We start from the raw sequence: 21,117 nt of genomic DNA on the forward strand, positions 1-21,117 counted from the left end.
ACATTGCTGGAATACTTACAATTTGGTGATCATTTTGAATATAAACATCATATATTTTGCATTAGACATAAAATTTTTAGATAAAATGTTTAATCTGAGTAAGTAAGTTATCTTTTGTGCAAAATATATGACGTTTATATTCAAAATATTCCTGGTCTTACAAGGAATCCAGCAATGTCAATTATATTATCCTAACTTTAATCTGAGGTATTATTTAATACAAAATGTTAAAATCTAAATTTTTCACCCAACATCTCTTGAAGGGAGGATTGGTGGGGGGTGGGGGGGAGGGTTGGGACTGACCGCGCGGTTGGAAGAGGGGGGGAGGCAAGGTGGGGTACTTTGATTGACAGATAGTGTCGTGAAGAATATTTTTTTTTTTTTATTAACTGAAGATATTTGTTTTAGCTCATAAAATTCATACAAATTACCCGGCCAGAATATAATTTACATTGCTGGAATTCTTACAATTTGGTGATCATTTTGAATATAAACATCATATATTTTGCATTAGACATAAAATTTTTAGATAAAATGTTTAATCTGAGTAAGTATGTTATCTTTTGTGAAAAATATATGACATTTATATTCAAAATATTCCTGGTCTTACAAGGAATCCAGCAATGTCAATTATATTATCCTAACTTTAGTTTGAGGTATTATTTATTACTATACCTGGTTTTCCCCCCAAAATTTCTCAGAGAGGGAAGAGCCAGCAGTGTAGTGTGAGAGGGGGAGGGAGTCGTGTCCATTATTTGAATGGACATTAACTTGGCGACTGTATTTCTCTATTTCTCTTAAGTATTAATTGTGTTCATGTACCATCATAAAATTAAGATGTTATTTTTACTACAACATAGTTATGTGTCGTCAAAAAGTGGAGTTTGGGGATCGGCCTGGACTCCATTTCAATTAATCCCATATGTTATGTTATTCACTTTACGCGTTTCTCGCTTTCCACGGTACCCTCCGGGTTACATTAACCGCGTAAAGTGAGGGTTAACTGTACAGTATGACAATCGCCCAGTGTAGCAATATGAAGAGCACACACATAAAAAAATAAACTAATTTATACACACCTCTAAAAGCACAAAATAACAATTGTGGGTTATAAGAAATTCTAAACACAGAGCATTAAGTAATATATGTACCTAAAATACATTTATAATATAAAAACAATCCTAATAACATATATTATTTCATATTCTGAAGCCTCAATGATCATCATCTTTAATCCTGCAACTGAAGAAAATTTTCAGCAGTTTAAAATGCTGAGAAATTCCATCACATGAAAGGTGACAATGACCATTAACATAATACTTATAAAACACATTAAAACATTTATATTAACTTTTTTCCATATTGCAATTATTTAGTAAATATAGTAAGTCCTCGCTTAACGTAGTGGTTCCATTCCTGAAAACCGCGGCGTTAACGGAATAAATTTCCCCCATAAGAAACTAGATAAAATACAGGAGTTACGTTCCCCAGCCTCCCTTTGCCCCATAAAATACATTACATATACATAAATTATATTGAATTTTTATAGAAAGTAGTATATATTATACATCCAAAAAGATATATACAGGTGCTTCTCTACTTAAGAACATTCAACTTACAAACTTTCAGAGATACAAACATCATCACTGAGGAGGGTTACCTGCCAGAACAGGTGTTTAATGTGGATGAGACTGGATTATTTTGAAGAAAATTCCAGATAGAACAAACATTACCTAAGAAGAGAAGAGTGAGCCAGGTTTTAAGGCTGTATTAAAGGGTATAACTGTACTAAATATCCATAATTTTTTCATTTTTTACAATATGTTTGGTATCTACAAGAGTAAAGATGGACTTACAAACAAGCCTGAGGAACATAACTCGTTCATAAGTAGAAGAGCTCCTGTAAACTAAATCATTTTGTATTGTACTCACTGATGGACGGAGGTGGAGCGAGTGTGTGGTGGGTAGTGGAGAGGAGGAGGGTGGGAGAGGAGGAGGGTGGGAGAAGAGGAGGGTGGGAGAGGAGGAAGGTGGCGAGTCACTGAGACCCGGAGGGTGGCGGCTCCTCCCGCTCTGACTGGGTGAGAGGTGATGCGCCATACAAAGTAGACCGTGATGACGTTATACCGAATCGGTGGGACGTTGTCCGAATCATGGGTATCTAAAGAGTAGCGACGTTATAACGAAACAACATTGTCGGGGGCAACGTTAAACGAGGACTTACTGTAATAATAAAAATATTCGTGGAGACAGTATTGAATAACCCTTGTACTGTAACATGGACAACATATACAGTAGGTCTGAGAATATCAAAGTCATCAAAAATAATATAGGTTCCAAGATAGTAATTAGTTTTATCTAATTCAATATTACTGTGTATATGTATGCTTAAAACTGCAGATATACTTCACAACATTGTATCTACAGTAGCTAACACAGTGATGAAATACATGAAGTCTAGTAAACACAGCAGCATTGTTTTTCTTTGGAGTAAGCAATTAACAGTGAGAACTAACTCCTCTATCCATTTAAAAAACTGATTTCATGTAAGTGCATGTACCATAGATGCATATCCTTCAACACAGTACACCATGTCTCTTGAGCAACATCCAGTTAGGGTGCCTATTTTATGATAGTCTCAGGAGTGTTTCTGACTTTATGCATTTTTGGCTTTACTTTGTATGTATTTTTCTGTGAGTTGGAACCAATTACCCAATATCCCATTGAAATAATGGATTCGGTTAACGAACGACTCTGTGGAACGAATTGTGTTCGTTAACTGATGGACCACTGTATAAGAAAAATAGCATTTATATACACAACATGCCCCAAGATTTAGCAAATAAATAGATACAGTGGGGTATGCTATAACGAATGGATTCTACTACGAATATTCCTATAACGAACGGTTTTACCTATAAAATTGAGAATGCTATAACGAACGAAACTCCTAAAACAATTTTTTTTTTTTTTTTTTAACTAATTTATTGTCTTTTTTATTACAAGTATTAATGATATTCTTTATTTCAGGGGTTTAGATGCATATTTATGCACTTTTTTAAAAATTTTACAATTCTATATTATATTTTTCAGTGTTAAGTGGTTGTATTTGGGGGCCTGGAACGGATTAATCCTATAACGAACGAATGCTATTACGAACAAGGTTCTAGAACCAATTAGATTCGTTATAGCATACCCCACTGTAGTCATTAAGTTATTCTGTTCTGTTGCTTGGGAAAGTATTGCTCAAATTCCAGGATAAAGAATTACTGATGATCTAATCCAATGGTTTTAAACCTTTACTGTTTTGGATCCTCCTGACCACCTAGACTCAGCAGTGAACCAACATGAAGATTCTAACATTGCATTTTTTTATTTTGCATGGTTCCCAAGCACCATTGACATAAATTTTCATTATTTACTGAAACTGAATACTGTACTGTACAATGACATTAGAAGAAAATTCCACAACTACTTCAGCACAGCAACTGGGATGGCAAGATCTGAGTCACAGTGAGACAATACTGTAGGTCATGATCCAGTGAACATACGAGCTTCCTTGACTTTACCTTAATGACAACAATAGTGGAAACCCATGCTTTGTATAGGTATACATATCATGGGTAAGGTAACACTTATTAATACTGATTCCACATAGAACTAGATAACAACTAATCTTATCAGACTGTTCCAGAAATTTATCCTTTGTTCATGAATCAATGATGAGGTAGCCAAATTCCTCTGATGCCACATTGATATAATCCAGAATATCGCACTTGGGAGAAAAATGGAATGTAAATTACAGCATTTACTGTACATCTTTACTTACTCTAACTTCAGAAACTAGGCTGTTTCACTTTCAGTGATTTCAAGTGCAGTCCAACTGACTACTGTAGACCCCAATTGATTTATGTAACTTTTTTGGAATATTGTACTGTAATCATCTAGCCATAAAGAGGGAATACGAAGCAAAATATTAATAGATAGTATGATAAATAATTAAATAACAGTATCACAATAAAATTTATTAAAATTTACTCTGCAACATTTCCTTCTCAAACTTGAATGATGAGTGAGCAAAAGGTGAAAGTGGACTTGACAGCAGACAGTGAGTAAATGTTGAACAGGGTAGAGAAGGATGCACACCATACACAACACCATACACAATCCAACACCCACCCAAACACCACAATACATTCCACCAGCAGTGTGTCAGGTCAGGACCCCCAAGAACACCACCACTCATACACTTCCTTTCTCCTCAACACACAGACAACACACTTTCATTCATTTTAAACATAGTAGCATACACCTACACCCATGCATAAGATACACACACGCACATACACTAATATTTCTGTGCAAGCACATTTTTATCAAAAATTATTAATATATTTCATAAACTACTATATTTAATTAAAACCCACCAAATGTATTAAGATGTGTAACTGTAAATCTGCAACTACATACTGGTAATGGAGCATCTTGCTTATTTGTTTGTTTTAGTCACACTTAATAATAAGTGTACAGTTGCATCAAGCTTACCGAGGATATGCACATCGTAATACTGTTGTAAAATATCATGTGTGAAAAGATTACATTACTAGGCACTCCCTGCTTATTCCATTAATTTTATGGGAATTTTTTCCTTCAATAACTGTCCTACTTTTTCGAACGAACAAACGAGCACGCACGCATGCACACACGCACGCATGCACACACATGCGCACACACACACACCATACAATAATAGCATTTTGAAAAAAAAAATGATGAAAAAACATTAACAACTGAATAAAACATTAAATTACCACTTACCACATGGTCTGGCAGAACCACCTTCACATCCACTGTGGTATAGTACAGTACTGAATACATGTTCATGTCTTTTCCCTTAGGAGCTGCTCAAGAAACTAATAAAGATTTCTTCATTCTTGATTGGAACATCATAACAAGAATAGAGGAACAATTGGAAATAAGAATACAAAATGTCACATAAATATGGGTGTACATTATTAACTCCAGGAGCTATGATTTGTGAGGCAAATCAAGATACTGTTAACTGGTCTATGACTGGGTAACTGAGAGAGAGATGACCAAAACCATAATGAACCATTCCATCAGTTGAAGCTTTTGTATATGTTGGTAAAACACTGTGTCTTGTTCCTTCTTGTAAAACAACTGTTGATATGATTATTGTTTACAAACCAGAGATCTCTTTGTAACCCTTTGGCTGTACAAAGGAAAAGTACAAAACATATTATTCATCTACCATGGTGAAGAGCTGAATGTAGTCTTTTTGGCAGTTCAGGCCATATGCACAATTTTCACTATAATTACAACCTGACAAGTAACTTAATGGATGCTGGCACTCTCATGTTCACCATTTTTTTAAATTCTGACTCACGAAAAATATCTCATATATTTAGCTTATTGGTACATACTAAATGAACCTGGAGGAAGAGTTAATTTCAGTTACATACTATACTTGAGCTCTTAAATGTAATGTATATTCATAACATACAGATAACCTTGTAGTCTCTCAAGCCTTACCAGTCTGAGCTCTTCAGACTGTACTGTCCAGTATTATCGTTGATACCTTTTTTCCCACCAAATAGAATCTTCACACCTTCAGTAGCTAACAAAGGAAGCAATGCAAGCAACACTAGCTGAAGACGTCCAAATGTTGGTCTAAATGTCAAGTACCAAGGATAATTACTTGAGTAAGGCACACTTGTGCTTAGCTAACACTTATTACTGTTCAATACACTTCAGTACTCTGATGGGCTTCCAATTCAATAGATCCATTACATTATTATTTTTACAATTCCATGTTAGACCACACGTACAGTGTGTCAATGTAAAGTATAAATTTCTTGAGTCAAGACTACTAAATGGGAACCTTCATAAGTACAAGTACATTTCAATTGCTCAGACCCAGAAGAAAAGTCATACATGTAAAGTTACTCATAGAAATAAATAACATTAATTAAAAACAAACAGAAATAGTTTACCAAAATAAATTTCTTAGATTTTAATAAATAAAGTATTAAAAGTATTGCATATTTATAGGTATTTTAATTAGAGATATTCTTTTTGAGGCCTTGTAGTTTTGGTAAATAGTATTTGTGGCCATGCAGCGTGGCCAACACGCCCCTCTATCTTTTTTCTCTCATTCGAGCTGTAGTCTATTGATTGCCCACTTAATGTTGTCATGTTACCATGGAGAGCATTGAGAACAGCATTTCCAGCACAGAGATCCCATTTCTTGATCAAAGTTACATGGACATAAGCATCTGCATCTCCCTGAATGACTGCCAAAGTCTTGTAGCCTAGAAGAGGATTACAAATTATTAATTGCTTATTAAAGGTTATATTTAAATTTCAAGCCCATTTACTACTATTATGTCTTCCCTATTTACTAAACTGTATATGAGACATCTAGCATAGCACAGACAAACTTGCCACCCCTTTGAAAATGTTTTCTAGTGTTAAAATTTCCCAGGCTTTATCTTTCGATCTGTGTACACATCATATGGTGAGTTCGTCTCTGCTCTCCTTGGCTGGATATTGAAATACAGTAAAACCTTGTTAAGGCGAACCCTGCTAACATGGATATCGCTTGTCGGACAAAATTATTTTCTTAAAAATAATAAAGAAAAGGGACAAAATTTGTCCTTCAATGACATGTCAGCAAAATTTCAAGGGACCAAGGCATCAACACGTGGTACACAGGTGTCTGAGAATTACCAATTGATGTTTTTGGGAATACTATTTCATTCACTCTAATAATGATACAATGTTTCTTGTTATGTTATCATAGGTAAATGCATGGTTTATATAATTTGTTTATCACTGTGCCCATCACTGTTTTCAAATTAGATTACAAGATATGTATTTCTCTCATAAGTATTTCGATCGCGACGCCTGGCAACGGGAGCGAGTGAGCGCCAGTTAAAGCGTCGTCTGCAGTTGTGTCTCTCCTCCTCCCTCCCCTGCCATATTTCACTGGATTTACTGTTATTATTCGTGTTTCCTGATATAATAGTGTTTAATAGTGACTAATCATGGCATTGTTGCCAGGTTAAACTAGTCACTGTAACCACCAGGCTACTGGGCCAAGCTGTGGTGTTATGGTTGTTTTTCAACTCGTATTTTTGGGTAGATATACGTAACTTTCATCATTTATTTTTACTCATACTGTGAAAAAATTAAAAGCAATAATTGTCCTAAAGGCAAACACATAAAAGGAATATACATTTCTTTGCACAAGAGTTAGCTGGCTGAGTGAGGGAGGGGAAGATGATTGCAAAGTGTAAAGGGGGGCATTGCTAAGGTTGGAGTGCCAGCCGATGTTCGTTACTATGGTGAAACAGGGAGTAATGTGCAAACTGGCTGTGTTGAACTTTTATTTGGCTTTTATTTACTTATTTGGCGATACTGTATTTTTTGGGGTATTATTTTTATTTATTCCTCACATTTCCTGGTACTGTATACAGTAGAGTAGAACGTCCATATAACACGAGATACGTTCCAAGAGAGGTCGCTTTAAACCGAATTCGCACTAAATTGAAGTGTTGTTTCAATGGAATAATTTAGTTTGGTACTTGAGAGAAACACAAAATACTAAAATGACTGACGCAGTTATTAAACAACATCTCCCCTTGAAGAGGGTCGTCGATTTCAACCCGAGTTTTAAACTAAATGAGTCCTGAGGGATACCACAGTACTGTATTTAACAGGGTGGTGTGGTAATTAAAAATTCCAATATTATAAATTAATGTAATTGGAATTGGTAAATCTACCGCCACACCACTGCTAAGTAATGTACTGCACTGTCCTCATGACTCATTTAGTTAACTTTCAAATACTCTCTTCAAGGGAGATTTTGAAGCGTGAGAGTCTACCCAGATGCACCTCAGCCCATCTCCTAGAATAAACAAAACATTGTTTTTTGTAGTATTATGTTAAAACAAACACTCATAAATCAACACAGCTAAAATTAAGGGATGTGAAATGGTCTGTTAACTGGCTGGGAAGATGGGGGGGGGGAGGGAGGGAGGTGAGGTGATATGTTTGACAGTTGATGCCAAGGTCTAGTGCTTATTTATTTATCTGTCCTAAAGAGTGACTAAGTTTTTCTCTTATAAAATGTCACTGAACTGACATGGAAGAATATAATTAACATTACTGGAATTCTTATAAGATAGTGATTAATTTTAATATAAACATGCCATAGCTCATATTAGACATAAAAATTTTTAGTTCTAATTTAAGGATTTTATTACAGTAAAATCAAAAATCCGGAGGCCAGAAATCTGGACCACCTGAGAATCCGGACTTTTCGAAAAGTCAAACTTTTTTTTTTAGCGGGCTTTTGTGTGTATGTGTCGTGAGCGCCACAGCTGCACAGCGACAACAAGCGACCACGTGGTCACCACTTTAAAACAAGCAATCAAACTGTGACAACATATGTAATTTTGAGTCCTACTCTTTCCATTTACAGAGTACTGTACAAGCCCATAATAATGGCTCAGTAGATAAACTTGATGTGTGAAGAGAAAGAAGAATACATTGAAATTGGTGACAAACTTGAAATAATTAAGAAACTAGAACGTGGTGTGAGCAATACTGTTCTAATGGAAACATATGACAATGGAAAGTCTACAATTTATGATATAAAAGGCAAAGAATAAAATTCTAGAATTCACAGCTTTTTCTTTAAAACTGCTCGTTTTGATAAATGAAGCATGCTATATTTGCTAATGAATAAACTATCAAAATGTACCTGTTAATCTCTTCTTTATTCCTCCTTAAATTTGAATTTTAAAAGTACTGCCTGAGAATCCGGAAAATCTGAAAATCCGGACTGACCCAATCCCCAAGCAGTCCGGATTTTTGGACTTCTACTGTACAACGATAATTTTTTTTTATCTCTTGTGCAAAATATATGACTTTTAAATTCAAATTATTCGCTGTCTTGCAAGAATTCCAGCAATACAAATTATATTCTCCTAACTTTAGTCTGTGACATTATATAAGATAAAAACTTTAAGCCTAAAACACCAAACCCTGGCTGGGAAGATGGGAGGGAGGGAGGGAGGGAAGTGACAGTGACATGTTTGACAGTTGGCACCAAAGGTCTAGAGAAGTATTTATTTGTTTATTTATGTCCTTTAGCTTGAGTTTATGATTTTTGCTTATAAAATGTCGCAAAAGTAACCGGGGAGAATATAATTTACATTGCTGGAATTCTTTTAAGATAGTGATTAATTTGAATAGAAACATGCTATAGTTTACACTAGACAAACATTTTAGTAATCATTTAGTACATTATTTTTAGTACATGTACAGTACAGCTTTGCCCTTAGGACAGTGTAGCGTGCCCAGAGAAACATTAGGTGCAAAATTTTAAATATGATCACCAGATTTATCTGCAAAATAGGAAAGATTTGCTTTAAATTAAAACATTGTCCTTAATTGTAGGTGTCGTTTTAAATCAATAATCTTAAATTGAATCGCTTTAAATCGATGTTCTATTGTACTGTATAGTATATTAAGAAAACTATGGCCACAGGAGGAAAATGCACACAAAATTTTTTTCTTAAATGTTCCCTACCATAAAATACGGTACTGTATTGTATTTTTGGTGTTTTTTATGTCATTATTTTTCGTTTTTATATATTTAATACATTCACCGTAGGCTGAAGTAGCATTTATATTCTTTGCATTATTATTGAAAAATTAAACAATAACCATGACCCCTAGGGAAGTGTTTGGTATCCATAAGGGTGATGAGAAGATTAAGGGTAAGACCTTATCAGTGAACTAAAAGTAAGTGTACAGTACTTTATGTCCATTACTTTTTAAATTAATTTTGATTAAAAACATGTATTTCTTTATAAAAATTGGATACATTGGTGTTGTACTGCTTAATGTTTAAAATGGCGGTCTTTTGGGAAAAAATAGCTCTAAGGTGGACAATCTCTTATCCCCAATTAGTCCGCCTTAGCAGGGTTTTACTGTATAGGGTAGTGTAGCAAAGACGGTCTCGACACCTCAGCTGTGGCCCCAGGTGTGATCAATGGAAACAGTGGCTGACCCACACACTCTCCCTCTCAGCCGATCAGCATGGAGATGCCACCCTATTCTTGTCCACACATTTCTCTGTGCCATGTTTTGTTCACAGCTATGCATTTTAAAACTGTTTTCATAAAAAAAATAGACATTTTGTAACTAAAAAATTAATTCCTCACTTAGTGAAATGTGGGCATGGCCCCTCAGGGATATCACGGAAGCATACAAAGCATAAGGGAGAGCCTCACCTGTATTTGTAAGTATGTAACATGTAAAAATATATTTTTATTGAACATTGGTGATACGAGAACACCACCAATTTTCCGGCACCCTTGGTTCCAAAGGATTATCCATTTTGCCGGACCAACCGAGGTCAGGTAATAATAATTCAACAATACACCTCTGACCTACTAATTATAAACCTCCTGCATCTCCAAAGCACCATGGACTGCTAGAAACTTAAATTAAACAAATCTTAAATGAAATTAGATGTGAAAAAGCCATAATTTTGAGTAACACTACTGTACACACTTTGCACTCAAATGTACTCTACTACACTAGACTAATACTTTATGTCTAGTGCAAACTATATGATGTTTATACTCAAATTAATCACTATATTACAAGGATTCCAGCAATGTAATTTATATTCTGCTTAGTCTAGTCAGTGACATTTTATAAGATAAAAACTTTAAGCCTAAACTGCCTTCACCCTGGCTGTTGGAGGGGGGGTGGAGGGGGCATTGACATGTTGACAGCTGTCAAGGAGGTTGAAAACAGAGAGTTTTAGTTTTTCCCTTATAAAATGTCACAGAATTGACTTGGCAGTATATAATTTGCATTGCTGTAATTCTTGTAAGATTGTGATTAATTTGAGTATAAACATCCCAAAGTTTGCATTAGACATAAAATTTTTATTAATTAACTTATTACAGATTTACCCTTAGGGCAATTATTTCTTTTACTTTTTTCACAATACTCCTGTATATATTTAGGATGGTGTGTGCATGTCTATGAGTAAAAATAAATGAAGAAAGTTACATATATCTTCCTGAAAATATGAGTTAAAAAAATTGTACACAAATGTACTACTCTAGACTAAAATTTCTATCTCTTGTGCAAACTATGTGATGTTTATACTCAAATTAATCCCTATCTTACAAGAATTCCAGCAATGCAATTTATGTTCTGCTAAGTCTAGTCAGCTACAACTTATAAGATAAAAACTTTAAACCTAAAACTAGCTTCACCCAAGCTAGGAGGTAGGGAGGGAAGTTAGGTGCCCCCTCATAATTTTGTTCAGACCATCAGTTCCCAGATAATTGGTGGTGTACCTGTATTTATTAGTAGAGTAGGCTTGTCAGTGTATCACGCACAAAATCTACACCAAAATATAAACAAAATACTGTCAAACATAACTGAACCAGTTATGTTAATAACAGATGACATTGTGGGATTTTATAGTTGTAAAACTCTGATACTCATTACTCAAAACTATGTTAGTTATCTGTGCTCTGCTACAAACCTATTTTCTACAGGTATCCCCCATGTTACAGAAATTCAAGTACAGGTAGTTCTGCTATAACGCGATAATTGTGTTCTTGTAAAATATCGTGTTATAGAAAATCGCGTAATAGAAATAACAGGGCTTATGGAGAAAATAGGGTTAGGTGCAGATTACTCGAAATCGAAAAAATTTAGTAGTTAGCCTAACACAAAGGATAGCACAGTCTAAATAAATGTTACATTCATATCTAATAATAAAATCATACAGTAAATTTAACACTTTACCTTGAAAAAATATGAATGTAATTTGATGGGGGAAGGGTGATTTTGAGGTTGATAACATCGAGCTTCTTCAAGTGTTATATCCTTTCTTTTACGATAATCAACCGGAATTCTATCATCAGAACACTTTTGGAGATATTCTTCTTTACCATATTCACAGTTAATACCACAAAATTGGAGAAATAGTAAGCAAAAATCGCTGTTATAGCAAACAAGCGTTCAGAAGTATACAAATATTGTTCAATTCATAAATCAAGAGCAAATTGCCGTATCAAACACGCTGTATAAGCAGAACTCCCTGTAGTGGAAATTCAACCATGGGGAATTTGTAAATTATGACCACTAAATTTGGGATATGGCCAATAACTTCGACCTTACGGATATGGGATAAATTTTCAAATTTTTCAACAAAAAACTCACGGTATGGAAGAAATTTTTTTTATAGATATTAAAATTTATTTATTATGAATTTCTTGATGTTTGATACCACCAAGCGTGGGTATGCAGTGATCTCATGCCGCTGAACTCAGTTTGTTTATATCCCCCAGTGTGTACATTTGATCTCACGACCCCAGCTCTTGGATTTAACACTTACGTACATATCTTAATCAAGTATGTCCAGTGCATTACCCTCATTCAAGATGAGTGGAAAGAGGCCATCAAATGCAAGTGAAAACAATGGTGCTAAAAGAGTCCATGAAGGATTTACGTTGAATATAAAACTTGATTATTTTATGGAGGTTAGATGTGGGAGAAATACTTAGCCAGATTGCAAAAACATTAGGGTATGCTATGTCTCCCAACAACTCCCATTGCACTACCTCACCTCTCGCAGCACTCGACATCATTTATGGTAAATTAAATTCAAGTGTTTTGTGTATTTTTAATATTATATCATAGAATAATCCATGTACAGGTACAGTATGTGTTTTTTAAAATGTGTATTTTCTTCAGGAATGCATCTTCAACTGTGTAATGGAAGTAAGTGGGGGAAAATGGGGTTCACATTTAAGAATCTCATGTTACAGTCAACTTTTCAAGGATGCATCCCTTCTGTAGCTCTGGGGATTACTGTAAACAATTTCCCCATACACAGCAGTGTGCCTGACAGTCTCTGAATAACATAGACCACTATGGATAAAAGCATTCTCTTCCAAACAGGCATCTATCACACACAAACTATCTTCTTCACTCTCAGTCCTGCCTCTATACCTCCACTAGTTTATCTTATTATAATTCAGTGCAACTAATTATCACCCTAATGCATATTGTTTATTTAATGAATGTAACAGAAAAATAAAAGCTTTAATAAATACTGCAGCTTGCAACTAACTTCACTCTCACCTCTTCTTCACCTATTTGGTAAAAAATCCTTTATTTAATCCTCTGGTATTTCTTGCAGTCTTTTGACACAAGTAACATCACTTACAATCTCACCCCCTAGCCTGTCTTTCATTGCATGCTGCATTGGTAACAGGAAAGGTGTTCCATTTTAGTAAACATTGGGTAGATTGACCCAGACCTAAATTGCACCCTTAGAGATGCATTTACCAGCCCAAGTGGCTAATGAGGGGAACTTAGATAGGTGATAGGGTCAGTCCACTGTTCCTCCTGCATTTTTTATTAAGGGAGGGGAGCTCTCAGTGAGAGATACAGTTGAACAGGAGGGGTCATGTCAGTACAGGAGCAAGATGCAATCTGCATTGAAAAACCATGAGAGGGTTAATAATACCAACCACTGTAGGAAGGTAATAAAATGAGACAGGATTAAAATAATTTAATATTTTTCATTATGAACACTTACCTGCTCCACCGGCATGAATCACTTGAGTTTTGTCTCCAAATGCAGCCTTGGCCACACTTTCTACTTCCCCAGCATGTGAGCGAGAGACAATGATGTGTGCAATTTCATCTTTTGGTCCACCCTGTTTAAATGAAACAAACCATGTCAGACCTGGTATATACACTATTTATAGCTGTATGACAAAACTTTTTACCAATCCCTAACAATTATACTAATTTTACACAAGCAGACACCTACAGAAAAGTTCTTAAAAATGTTTTGGTTACTGATGATCCACAGGGTAATGAAAGGACACAGTAGGGTATTTTGAAATCAATTGAAGTACAGTAAGAGACAGGTTCAAATAGCATTAATGGAGAAGAACATCACTTAATACAATCAGGTGGTGATAAAAGATAAGAGGAATATAAGTATTCTTGTAAAGCAAAAGTTAGGTAGTTAAGTAAAGGAGTACTGGGCAGTGTTAAAGCCCAGTTAGTTAAGGTCATTGTTACACTAACACATGGACCATAATTCAGGTTTACACACCAACAAAATATAAAATTCATGGATAAAACTACACTAACTTGGGATACAGATGCTTGAAGCTGTGGGGATACACCTTTCCCAGCCCAGCCCCAAGCTGTGAACTTGCTAAATGGTTTGTGAATAACTCCAATTGTTGCATGGCCTTTCACTGCCACACATACCATCGTTGTCACATATTCTCTCAAGTTTTCTGAGGGAAGAAAATTAATATACGGAAAAATAATACAAATAGAGTGGTTAATGAAACTAACAATTTAAATATCAAGAAATGAATTAAATCAAATAAAATCCAAACCAAAACTTAAGATTTCTTCTTACTTCCATCTTTTCCCAAACTCTTACTTTTATTTTTCCAATCTATGTATTTTATGGCTGGCAGGGATATTAGACTTGATCTACAGTAAGATCTCATATTTCGCCCGATTTCATTTCGCGTTTTTGAATTTTGCGAGCACTAGCTAATGTAACCAAGTCTTATATTTGGCGTAAAATATCGCGAGTTTCGCGAGATCCAGCCAGCTGAATGCGAGATCTAGGCAGCTGAATGCTGTAATATTTTATGTTGAAGCATAAGTCTGTTTTTTTGGTTGGAATACTGAGGAACAATCTTTGAATGATGGGAATAAGGTGCAAAATCTGAACAAAAGATCAACGAATAATCGAACACAAAGATTTGGAAATTGTCGAATAATGTCAAAATGCATATACAATACAGTACAGTACTGTATTTTATAGTTCTATCATATACAATAAACTATAAAATAAGAAAAATGAAGAGCATGGGTGTATGTGTGGGAAGTGCACGTCTGTATTGAGGTAGTGAGCTGTAACTGGCCAGTCGCAGCAGCCACGCACTTCTCAAATCAGTTTCATGACTGCCCGGATGAACAATCAGGTCAGTAACGGCAGAAGTCGTATCATTTGGAGGTTATAAACGGGAAAATCAGAGGTTGATGTAGAGTGGCCAATGTATATTGTTATTTTTCCCATTAGTTTATGTACAGTAACCTCAAGATCCGGACCTGGGAAATCCAGATTTCGGAAGATCCAGACAAAATAATTGAGGGTTCTGGGCTAAAAAGCCTCCTAGAAGCTTCCCTAAGAAAGATTCCCAAACCAGAGCAAAGAACATTTCAGGCTCGTGGGCGCTGCTTGACCTGTCAGTTGCTTGGACACAGGTGCCCGAGGAGGTGGGAAACATAAACAGAGTTGACAATTATTATTTGAGGGAATATTATTTCATTCACTCTAGTAATGATACAATGTTTCTTATTATGTTATCATAGGTAAATACATGGTTTATACAGGTTGACAACCCTTTATCCGAAATTCCAAAAACCGAAAAGCTCTAAAAACCGAGAAAAAAAATTTTGTGGGCAAAACTTTTTTTTTTTTTACCCACATCGGGCCTGGGGGCGAAAATGTAATAGTAATAATAATTATAATAATTATTCATAGTAAATAAAAATTTTAATAAAAAATACACCAAAATAATAATGATAACAATAATAATAATAATAATAATAATAATAATAATAAAATATAATAATAAAATTAATAATATTAATAATAACAATAATACTGTAATAATAAAATAATAATAATAATAAAGAAATACAAGAATGAAAAGATAAAAGTGAGAAACAATTACCTAGACCTATGAATTGTTATTATTATTATAATTGATATTATATTTTTCGCCACCCAGGCCCCAATGTGGGTCAGTGAGTTGTGCCGTAGGCTAATAAAAAAAAAAAAAATTAACCATTCTGAAAACCGAAATTCAAAATCCGAAATGCCTCTGGCTCCAAGGATTTCGGATAAGAGATTGTCAACTTGTATATGGTAATTTGTTTATCACTACATTAGTACTGTTTTTTGTTGTTTCTTATATCATTTATTATCTGCTGGAAAATCCGGACAGGTGGCCTCTTTAGTTCGGATTTTCGAGGGTTCACTGTATTTACATTTGCCAATATTTCCAGTCTATACTACTAGCGAAATATGAGATCTTACTGTACATGACTGTCTACACTGTGCTAGATGGAGCCTTTATAACCATCAAACTTCAAACTGCTGTGGTAGACTGAATGAATGGGTGTGAACCAGCTTCATAAATTAAGGTTTGCTCCTGGAAATCCCATATTATAAATGAGTCGAGATAAGGAAATCCATGTACAGTATAGTATGCCATGAAGTGTACTGGCTTGATGCTCAACACTGTCAGTTGGCACTATTAAACAATTATATTAGGATCATAAGGCATTTAGTCTTATGTACAGCATGCCTTAAAAATTTGTGGGGGTTTGGGTCTCAAAATGGCAGCGAATATCATTTGCTGACCAGGGCGGAGGTGGGGGAGGTACATTTTTACTCGTGTGCAAAGAAATGTAGATTCTCTTTATGTGTTTGCCCCTGTATTACTTATTTTTATTTGTATTATGCACGCACGCGCACACACACACACACACAAGTAAAAGAAATTACTATCTCGGGAACGAATGGCTCCCTGTCCCAGCCACGAAAATGCCAGCAACTTTAAAACTACCTGCAGACATTCTTGGGTACATCCAGGGTGTCATCCACATATAATCGAGGACTGCGAATTGTCAGGTCATGCTGTCCAGTACTTTTGTTTTCACCTAATATGACATCTTATTATGCAGCATTGTATATAGCTAGCACTATAATATAGTAAATGATCCAGCTCTATAATAAATAATCCAGCTTTATAATAAATGAACCTGCTCTATACAGTATTACCCCGCCTAACGCGGTTTCACTTAATGTACTATATACGCGGTGCCTCGCCAGAGCTGAACTTTCACTTAACACGGATTTTTTCCACATATACACGGTGAGTGTCCGGCTCGAGATGCTATTTTTAGATTTGCCCACCCGCCACCCTGCCTGACTGCCTGTTTTAGCTCATAAAATTCATACAAATTATCCGGCCAGAATATAATTTACATTGCTGGAATTCTTATAATTTGGTGATCATTTTGAATATAAACATCATATATTTTATTAGACATACAAATTTTAGATAACATTTTTCTCTGGGTAACTATGTTCTTTTGTGCAAAATATATGACATTTATATTCAAAATATTCCTGGTCTTACAAGGAATCCAGCAATGTCAATTATATTATCCTAACTTTAGTTTGAGGTATTATTTATTACAAAAAGTTAAGTATTCTGGTTTTCCCCACATCTCCTTGGGACGGTTGGTGGGGGGGGAGGGAGGACCGACCGACTGACCATCTGTTACCCCGTGAAGAATATTTTTTTTTTTTTATTAACTGAAGATATTTGTTTTAGCTCATAAAATTCATACAAATTACCCGTCAGAATATAATTTACTGCTGGAATTTTATAATTTGATGATCATTTTGAATATAAACATCATATATTTTGCATTAAACATACAAATTTTAGATAAAAAATTTCTGAGTAACTATGTTATCTTTTGTGCAAAATATATGACGTTTATATTCAAAATATTCCTGGTCTTACAGGAATCCAGCAATGTCAATTATATTATCCTAACTTTAATCTGAGGTATTATTTAATACAAAATGTTAAAATCTAAATTTTTCACCCACTTTCTCTTGAAGGGATGATTGGTGGGGGAGGTTGGGACTGACCGTGCTGGGGAGAGGGGGAGGCAAGGTGTGGTACTTTGATTGACAGATAGTGTCGTGAAGATTATTTTTTTTTATTAACTGAAGATATTTGTTTTAGCTCATAAAATTCATACAAATTACCCGGCCAGAATATAATTTACATTGCTGGAATTCTTATAATTTGGTGATCATTTTGAATATAAACATCATATATTTTGCTTTAAACTTACAATTTTTAGATAAAAAATTTTCTCTAGGTAACTATGTTATCTTTTGTGCAAAATATATGACATTTATATTCAAAATATTCCTGGTCTTACAAGGAATCCAGCAATGTCAATTATATTTTCCTAACTTTAGTTTGAGGTATTATTTATTAAAATTTAGTGGTTTTTCCCCCAAAAATTTCTCAAGAGGGAAGAGCCAGGGAGTGTAGTGTGAGAAGAGGGGGAGGGAGTTGAGTCCATTATTTGAATGGACATTAACTTGGCGACTGTATTTCTCTATTTCTCTTAAGTATTAATTGTGTGCATGTACCATCAAAAAATTAAGATGTTATTTTTACTACAACATAGTTATGTGTCTTCAAAAAGTGGAGTTTGGGGGTCGGGCCGGTTTCTATTGGAATTAATCCCATATGTTCTGTTGTTCACTTAACGCGGATTTCACTTAACACGGGACCCTCTGGGTTCTATTGACCGCGTTAAGTGGGGTACAACTGTAATAAATGATCATAATCTATAATACAGAAAAAGATCCTGCTCTATAATACAGTAAAAGACCTTGTAATTGTGATTTTAAATCTGTGCTGTGTTTTTAGTGCCATAGACTGACTGGGAAAGAGTAAGGTGGGATGTGAGGAAATTGACTGTTGCGAGGGAAATATAGGCTGTACTGTATTATTAATTTCTCACTCAATTAAGTTAAAGTTTCAAAGAATTACTGTACAGTATTTCTCCCACTATCCTTTCTGCTGTTGCCCCCTCTTATGTCAACAGTCTATACTTTATATCCATATAATATAAGCTTGTGATTCCCCTGAACAGTCGTAGTAAAAAATAATCATCCACCCATCCTACTATTAAACCCGCAAGCTCAAGGTCTTTCTACACGACGGGTCACAAGAGGGTAGGGGAGGTATTAATGGGGGGGGGGGCTAGGGCCACATATGTAGTGGGAGTATATGTGGTCTTAGAATTATCCTTAACACCTGAAGGTGTTAAGTTTGTTGGAAGTAGCTTAATGTTGACAGCCTTAATGATCCTGGCAGTTGATAGGCCTAAAGCCCAAGCAACCAACAAACCAACCAGGAGGTTGGGTGTCCGGGGAGGTGAAATATGGATCTGACTTTCCCTTAGTTATCTATGCCTTTACTGGCGATTCTGGGGAGGAATGCAAGTGAGCTTTTGGCAGGTACTGTGTCATTATTGTTGATAGGACATCTGATTTCCACGAGGGAAAGCCCCTGGTATGACAATATAAGAGAAGAGGGGGTGTGACTTGCTCACCACCAGTAACACTAAACGCAGCTGTTATTTAATCACTTCCACCTCTCGCCACTACTTTTCTTGAAAAAAAATATATGCAGTATAATCAATATTAACTGAAAAAACTGTTACTTGACCACTTGCCACTATCCTTCTTGAAAAAAAAAATAAAATAAAAATGAAATGTTAATGGATTTCTTCCACTTCCCTCCACTACCGTTATTGAAAATAAAAATCACTGTAAGTGATAACAAATAAGAATGGCTTGTTGAATAAAATGTGTTGTAAAAATCAATGCGAGGTGATGAGGTGGTAGTAGCAATGGTGTTTGGCCACTGCTCCACACCCAGCCTAGAATGAATGCTAAAGAACGTCGAATGTTGAGTCACAAGCAATTTATCGGTTTGTGCGCACCTGGCTACAATGTGTCAGAAATTTTAAGTGAGGTTGGGGTCACTGTGAGGTGTTAGTTAACCCACTGGGAGGAGTCTGGGAACTTGGGAAACCAGCTGGCTTTTGATACAACACTGCAAACAGTATTAAAATGACTAATTTTGGGTGTGTAATGTACATAAACATATTTTAACTCTTAATTCATATAATTGATATAATTATAGGATGAGGAGACCATGACTGACAGGTGAGGAGGACAGTGGATATGCTATTCAGATTCTGTATGAACTGTGTCAGTAAATATTAAAAACAAATGTGATTTCTACCCTTATACAAGTATTCAATATTTCTCCTCAAATCAACATTATTATTATAAATATCTAATTACCAACTGGGGTGGGGATGACTTAAGTCACTTCATCCCTTTGAGATGTATTTCTTTTGTATCTCAATACACGTATCAATCAATCTAATTACCACAGTTGTTTAGAATCTGGATGGCATCCTGAAAAAATGATAAATAAGGAAATGGATGGCACATAATTATAATCACAAAATAAGGGTCCTCATCTATTACTCTTTCAAGCATGTATACCCAAGATAATATACCAGTAGTGAAAAAAAAAATTACATCCATCCTTCCTTCATGAATTTTCCTGCTTTCTTCCAATTCCCCCCTCTCTGATGAGGAACTTGCACCACATACACCCCCCCCCCCCAACAAATGGCAGAAAGGACTCAGCCAGGCACAGGGGTTGGTGGTGGAGTGGATGATTATTTTTGACTGCAACTGTACATCCCCATCTTTGATTCCTCTGTTAAAGTTTTTCCCTCCCCACACATTTCTCAATGCACCGATTACTTTAATTTTCCCCAGTAATCAATGGTTTAATTTGAGGGATGACCAAGTTGACAACGTGGCCTTATCCAGCTACAGTATGTTTTCATTTCATAATATTGCATATGGACAAATTTAGGAACATAAAAAATACAGATATGTTTCCAAAACTATAAAAAATCATACAAATATGTTAATCTACAAGAATATAATTCCTACACCTATACAAATCTGTGATTGTGTAATCAGCACCATTTAGTATACCTTTATTCTCTACATACTTACCTCATAATCCACTACAGTACAGTTTGTAAAAGCAAATTAATGCACCAAGCTCAGCTGCTGAACCTTTTTCTTCCTTACCTGTATATTCTTGAGTGGCATCTAGAGGATCAATCCAAACTTGTATATCTTGGGCTGGGACAACAATGTCATCAGTAATAACACTTATCACTTCCAAGTTATGAGTCGAGGCCGGTGGAATTTTTGATGTATCCACACTCACAGAATGCTCCTCGGATATTATCTGTAAAATATAAATTATTCAGTGTTACTTCCAATGTGACCTCAAAAAT

At 35.3% G+C, this 21,117-nt stretch overlaps 1 protein-coding gene across 7 annotated transcripts in view; it reads right to left on the bottom strand.

Moving 5' to 3' along the window:
* Positions 1-4,010: 4,010 nt before the first annotated feature.
* LOC121872921 (inositol monophosphatase 3-like) overlaps positions 4,011-21,117 on the bottom strand; it is a 31,872-nt gene continuing 14,765 nt past the window's right edge. For all 7 annotated transcript variants that reach the window (XM_042376043.1, XM_042376047.1, XM_042376041.1 and 4 more), the window contains exons 4-7: positions 20,906-21,068; positions 14,236-14,387; positions 13,670-13,790; positions 4,011-6,332 (exon numbers count right to left, since the gene is read on the bottom strand). In XM_042376043.1, coding sequence (XP_042231977.1) covers positions 6,082-6,332; positions 13,670-13,790; positions 14,236-14,387; positions 20,906-21,068 — 687 coding nt within the window. In that variant the 3' untranslated portion in view covers positions 4,011-6,081. The remainder of the gene's footprint in view (positions 6,333-13,669; positions 13,791-14,235; positions 14,388-20,905; positions 21,069-21,117) is intronic.

Source organism: Homarus americanus, unplaced genomic scaffold (genome assembly GCF_018991925.1).
Source record: "Homarus americanus isolate GMGI-L3 unplaced genomic scaffold, GMGI_Hamer_2.0 scaffold11022, whole genome shotgun sequence".
In the NCBI taxonomy this organism is placed as follows: Eukaryota; Metazoa; Arthropoda; class Malacostraca; order Decapoda; family Nephropidae; genus Homarus; species Homarus americanus.